General features: G+C 45.8%; 1 protein-coding gene across 1 annotated transcript in view; it reads left to right on the forward strand.

The window, feature by feature from the left end:
• Nucleotides 1–2,528, forward strand: part of MXRA7 (matrix remodeling associated 7) — a gene marked incomplete at its 3' end in the record, with an annotated part of 28,438 nt that extends 25,910 nt beyond the window's left edge. The window contains exon 5 of the mRNA XM_082008239.1: nucleotides 2,414–2,528. Within this exon, the coding sequence (XP_081864365.1) occupies nucleotides 2,414–2,528 (115 nt within the window). The remainder of the gene's footprint in view (nucleotides 1–2,413) is intronic.
• Nucleotides 2,529–6,525: the final 3,997 nt, after the last annotated feature.

A 6,525-nucleotide genomic window follows, 5' to 3' on the forward strand; every position in this document is an offset into this window, starting at 1 on the left:
TTGTTGTAGATTATGTAGTGCAGAGGAGCAACAGTGGTAACAGCTCTTTTTTATTTCTGTTTTTCAAATGCACAGTCATGATATTGAAAGTTGGGGGGAGAGCCAAAATGTATTGATGTTGCACTAAAAAAAAACCAGAGTGAATATTGTCTCTGATCTTGATTTTGGAGGTTTGGAGACAAGGAAAAGGACCTTTGGGGAGGTTTCAGCAGTGTTAATGTCTGTGCAATAACAAGGGAGGGATGCAAACCTGTATGGAGCACTCCCAGCTGGCATGCATTTCAGACACGTGAGGCAAAGCTGTGTATTGAATTACTCCACACCAGACTGGAAATGTGCCCTCTGGTGCCCAGCGGTGATCTGAAATAAAATATTGATCGCTAACGACTGTGCTTCCCTTCCTCTTGTCTGGAAAGGGCAGTTGGATGCTATTCATGTGAGCACAAAAAGTTACAGAAGAGACAGGCGCTTGACAGCCTGTGGCCAAAGCTTTCATAACCAAAAGATTCCACATCATTGTCAGGATATGTTTGGCCTTAGGACAATTGCATTTTAATTGCAATAGAAAAGAATTGGCAAATGAGCTTTCTTTTGCCAGGATCTGCTTTTTTCCTGCCCTGCCTGCTGCAATGGTGCTGGAAGGACAGCCTGCTGTTCCTGCTTCTACTGGGGTTTAGTCCAGGAGAGGGGAAAATGCAGGGCCCCACTCAGCAGCTCAGCATGTCAAAGGCTCCTCTGCTTGTTCCTGACTGTCTCATTCCATTGATCTTGTTTGTGGTGTGGTTGCTTCTGATGTGTTGATGCTGTCTTCTCTTCTTTCAAGCAAAGATTGTGTCCTGGTTTTGCCTGTCAATAGGTATTTCTACCCCTCCTGTCACTGGAACAGCTAATAGCTTGTCCACACAGGACTTGCTAGGAAGGCTACCCCAGGTTAACTAATGGCCTGCACTTAAATGGATTAATTACAGTGTTTTAAAGTCCTATGCAGAAAACTGGCTGTGAGGGGGACAGAGGACTCTTGACAAAGTGACCATGTGGAAGTAAAAGCCAGAGTCTGTCTTTCTAGCCCAGGGGAGGTCTAAAGAAGCTAAGCAAGCAGGAGGAGCTGGGATTCCAGCAGATCTGTGCTCTGTGCTGCTGGGTTGTCACTGAATTCTGGCCCCACAGTCACACAGGGGCAAAATGAGCCTTGAAGTAACAGAAACTGCTTCTTCCTTGTTACAGCCATAAAGCACCACAACCTTACTAGCTCTTTTAATCTCACACAGGAGAGTCAGATATGAGGTGTGCTAGGCACTGCTGCAATCTGATCCCAATCAGGTAGAAGTCTGGCAATGAGAACAAACCAGCCCACAGCCAGGCCTGACTGGAGCCAAGGTGCACATTCATTTTGCCCTAAAAGAAGATTTTCTACACAGTTGTATCAGTTCATGACCTACTTGAGAACAAATGATACTCCTGTGCTGCCTGCCCTTCTGTATCCCTGAGTGATGATCAGTAGATGTATGAACACTATAAGCCCTCCTATAATGCTTCCTCAAATAAAGCCCTGTGACAGACACCAGTCTGTGCTTCAGGACATACAACAATGTTTAACTGCTTCAAGTTAGGGAAAAATCCAGATATCATCTGTTATGGGGAGGAGGGAGTTAATCATCTACTGTGGGACTTTCTAGGGATGGAAATCTGAGCTAGGTGGTCTACTGGTCAGCCTCTGCCTACACGAGGATCGCCTTGTTGCTGGACTGGCTACATGAGTCCATCTCACCATTTGACATTGGCAAAACCTCAAATCAAATCAGAGTTCTATTTGTGATGTTGCCTTCCAGTGGCTGATTAAAGTCATGTTCACACTGGACGGTAGTCTAGTCTCTAGTTTTAAGGTAGGGTATACACTTAAAATTTAGTAGCTATTCCTGATTTCACAGAATCACAGAATCATTAAGGTTGGAAGAGACCTTTAAGCTCATCAAGTCCAACATCTACTCTGTATCTACATACTCTCATTCCAGAATGAAAGGATACTGCGCTGATAAAGCTTAATCCAGTTTCTTTATGAAGGCTGCTAAATTAGGACATGTTGGTCTTATGAAATTCCACATGTTGAGTTATCCTGAAACTTTGAACATAGATAAGCCCTAAGGAACTCCAAAGCTCATATTAAAGCTGTCTGTTTTATCTCCATATTTAAAGAACTGCAGAGAGACATGCGGGATGATTGGATAGATGGGAAGGTGAAGGAAGGAGAACCAGAGGCTCTCTCTTTCTCATCTCACATGGGCAGGTTTCCTGCAGCCAGTAGGGCTTGTAAAATGACCTGTGTTTGGTTTCATGTTTCATTTGACCATGGTGTTCTTGCTCAAAGTGCCTTCTGGGGACTGGCTATTCCTACTTCTCCTTTTCTTCTTGACAGGGTTCAGAGAGAGCAGCTGGCTGCCATCTTCAGGCTCATGAAGGAAAAAAGTGACACATTTGGAGAGATGTCTGAAGGAGACATGAAGGAGCAGCTTAGACTGTATGATATATAATTTTGCAGCCAGCGGAGACTATGCCCAAAAGTCATCTTGGCCCTTATGCAGGACACTGGAGGCTGTACTGCTATAAACATATTTTGGTAGTTATTTTGCAGTTTCAGGTTGTTTTGCAAACACATATAGGCTTGTGATATGTATTTCAAAAGACTTGTAATTTCTCAGCCTTTTAATCATTTTTCCTTGAAGAGCTATCATGATATTTTCATCTCGTACAGAGATTTTTACCTCTTTCTGGCTGGGTCATATGTCTCAGTCATATAAAGCAGTTAAACTTGCAACTTTTTTCTGGCCATGCTTTATAAAAATGAACTTTCAAACCTAGTCCTTATCAGTTTGATATCTGAAGAAAGCCAAAGATTATGTAAAATGGATGAAAATAATAGAATTGTAGAATAACTCAGGTTGGAAGGGACCCAAGGAGGCCTGTAGTCCAATCTCCTGCTTAAAGCAGCATCAGCTATAAGACCAAGCCAGGTTACTCAGGGCTTTATCCTGTCGAGTCTTGAAAATCTGCAAAGATGGAGACTGTACAATCCCTCTTGGCAGAGACGCTTCCAATCCTACAGTTAGAAAATGAATAGCCAAAGCCGAGGCATTAGTGCTCCAATTAGAGGTGAGTTGCCGTTCTCATCTCCTTGGAAGGAACACTTCATCCTCCTTCACACTGGCTTTTTGAAACAAATCCAAGTTGGACCTCATTGAGCTGACCTCATTGAGCTCATCTTCACGCCTGAGAAAACAGCAGCTAACTTCAGCCTGGAAACACAAACATCTCTTCGCCTCTTGACGCTGGTAAAAGTAGTACAGAAAGGTGGCTGGCATTTTTACAAGGATGATTGTGTCCAACTGAGATCCTGTTCTCCTAATATAAAAATGATGTGGGAAACGACATACTTAGGAAATCTCTGTGAATTTATCAATTATTTTGAACAGTCTTGACCAACCCTTGGTGGTTTGGCTAGAGTAAATCAATGAGCATTCCTAATTTTAACTGAAAGTCTTCTGGTATACTTATCTCTCCTATGAAATCCAGTTAAATACTTTATTATCAGGAAGGATTTTCTCAGTTTTAATAACTGCTGACAAAGGGAGGCAATATTTGTTTTAGGGAGTGATCTCTTAAAAGATTAGGTTTGCTTTATTATGTGTATATCCTTTTGAGTCAGGGAAACCAAACATCTCATGATCTGGTTAGTTTCCCACTACTGTATATTCTATAACACCATACTATTTGACTTTTAAGAATAATTTTATTTTCTAATTGTTTCCACTTAGGTGAAGGCAGATTTATTAGGAGATCAAGCTGGTTTTACTACCAGTCATGACTTAATCTAAATTTAAGATCTGAAAATTACCTCTTCTTATTCAATATGAAGGAATTAAGTGGGAAAAGGAGTCTCATGATGTGAAATGTCATGCTAGTTTGCTGTGTCCCTAGGCTGCAATTTCCTTAGTCAAGCTGTGCAAAGGGAGAAATGGAGAAAATTTCTATATGGGACTTGTCCCTGGTTAAACTGAAAGCAGGATCTTTTCCAAAGCTGTTCTTGAAAGCAAGCAATGGAGAGTTAAGGTTTAGTTGATTTTTAGTCTTTGTGTTGTAGAGTTTACAGTTTATTTCCAAAGTATCTTTGTATTTCTTTTACGTTTGGGCCTTCTCTCAACAGGAACATTACTGAAAAAAAAAAAAGAAAAAAAATTCCTCAAACTGCTCAGCTTCACATTATGCCAGCAGTCATAACGCTGAATAAGGAAGAGCAGCTGGCATTAAACCTGTCCTGTCCACTCCTTCTCCAAGCAGTGTCACCAAAATGTTAAGATGCTGTTGATGACAGGACAGTGGTAAAAGACCTGTCATTTACTAGGCCCAAATTTAAAAAAGAAATTAAGCTAAATAAAGAAGTCTGTGCCCAACACATGAAAAAAAGGGATGTCTAGATGTAAAACCCACGGGTATAAAGAGGTATGTGTTCTCTGTGTGCAGTGCAAGGCTGTAATAAAGAGGAGCGCACTGGACGCATCAGTGTGAGTCTGTGGACGACAACGGGGAGGTGGTGTTCAGAGGCCGCCTTCAAGGCCACAGGTGGCCACTGGAGCAATGGGGTCTGTCTCGACTTGGCCGGTCAGCTTGCAATTTCCTTTTCCCTCTGGGTTCATCAATATTTATACAGGAAATTTCACCAGTTGCTACAGCAGGATCTCCCCTTCTGGGTATTGTCCTTTAAATAACCCCAGCTGCTTTTCCTCAGCCTCATGCAGGGCTGTAGGGTGCAAACGTGGCCATATGAGCAGACCGTGGGCAGCACATGGTGCGGGTACACTGTGAGGGCCACTAGGGAAACCCTTCTCTGCTTTAATGAGCTCTGGCGCTGCAAACACGGTTGGGAGGATCCCACATCAGCCCTGGCGCCGAGGGGCCTCTCACACCACTTCATAACATGGAGGCCTGGTATCCTGTGAGCCCCAGACCCGACGATGTCTGCCCTCCCCAGGATCGCTCCCGCGGCCGGGAGGAGCTTCAACCTACGGCTGTCTCAGACGCTTTGGGAAGGCGACCGGGCGACGAGCGGGCGGCAGTCCCCGCGACTGCGAAGGCCGCGAAGCCCGGGCACAGCCCGGGCAGGGCCCAGCGAAGGGGCCCGCTGCTATGGCAACCAGCCCCCGGCCGCTCGCGATTGGACACACGTGTCCCCACTTGGCACGCGTACAGAAACGCGGAACGGGACTGGATTGTCCTTAGGCGGCCCCCGTTACCCGGCTACGGCTGGAGGGGGGCAGACCTAGAAGACGTCGAAACCGACGCTAACTCGTAGTGCGCATGCGCCAAGATTACGTACCACCGCCTTCTGGCATAGGCTGGGCCCAGCGCGCATGCGCGGGGCGGGGCCGCTCCCTGCGCCTCACAGTAAAATGGCGGCCGCCGCGAGCGCGTGTAAGGGTAGTTGGTGGCAGGGTGTGGCTGGTCCGGGCCTAGCCGAGGGGCTGAGGGCCGCCTCAGCAGCGGGGAGGCTTCTCCGTGAATGTCTGGCCAGCAGGCGTCAGGCAGCGTTCTCGGCCGCTCAGGAGAGGGCGGTTTCGGTGCCTGTGAGGTGGGCTGCCGTGTGGGGGCGGCAGGAGGGGTGAGACCTTACCTGCCATCTCTTCGCCAGCCGATAGGCAGCACGGCCGGGCTCTGGGTTTGTGAGGCGTCCAGGTTAAGTGGCCTGTACGCTGATAGTTCACAGGGTTTTCGCTAGGTGTTTAGCCTAGCCCACAGTCCATTGAAGTCGTCAGGATGTTCGTTTCAGTGGGTTTGGAGTGGGAGTGCAGTGAGATAAGGTGACTGTCGTTTGGGCTGTTCTTTGTTTGGTGATGGTCTTGGGATCTACCTGTGCTGGCACCTTGGGAAATGAATCTTGTGTCCACCTAAAAGTGCCCAAAGCAATGTGAAGTCTGTGCTGCTACCCCTGTTGGCATGCTTGGCAAGAACAGTTCACCTTAGATCTTTCCCAGGATGTTTTGTAGACACGTTTTTTTCTTATACTCTTACTTACGTGTGTTCCTGACTTCACATTGTGTGCTTTAATGTAATCTAGTGCTATGACACTTTATCATACAGATAAGGAATAGATTGTGTTTTCTTAATCTAATCTTGGGTAGATCAGAGAATGGGAGTGGGCTGTTTTCCACATCCTCAGTGTTCTTGGATGTGTTTCATTTCTCATTCAAGCTCAGGCAGTCTTTGAGCACCAGAGATGCAGGTTTAAAAAGAAAAATCTGGAGTGATTTAGTTAAGGAGTTTTAGTAGGTGGGGGAGGTGGAGGCAGGGGAAAGAGAAGGCAGAATTCCCCTCCTCTGGCTCTGTAGCTTTGACAGGGATTTCAGGTTTGGAGCCTTTCTCTACAGATCTTTTAAAATTAACTTTTTTTTTTTGCATAGGTTGCCTCTGGAATTGGTAAATCCTATGCTTTGGGATGTGATAGCATCTGCTTTGCACTCTAGAGCTGGTGTAAGC

Source organism: Phaethon aethereus (genome assembly GCF_964289735.1).
Source record: "Phaethon aethereus genome assembly, chromosome: 18".
NCBI classification, from domain to species: Eukaryota; Metazoa; Chordata; class Aves; order Phaethontiformes; family Phaethontidae; genus Phaethon; species Phaethon aethereus.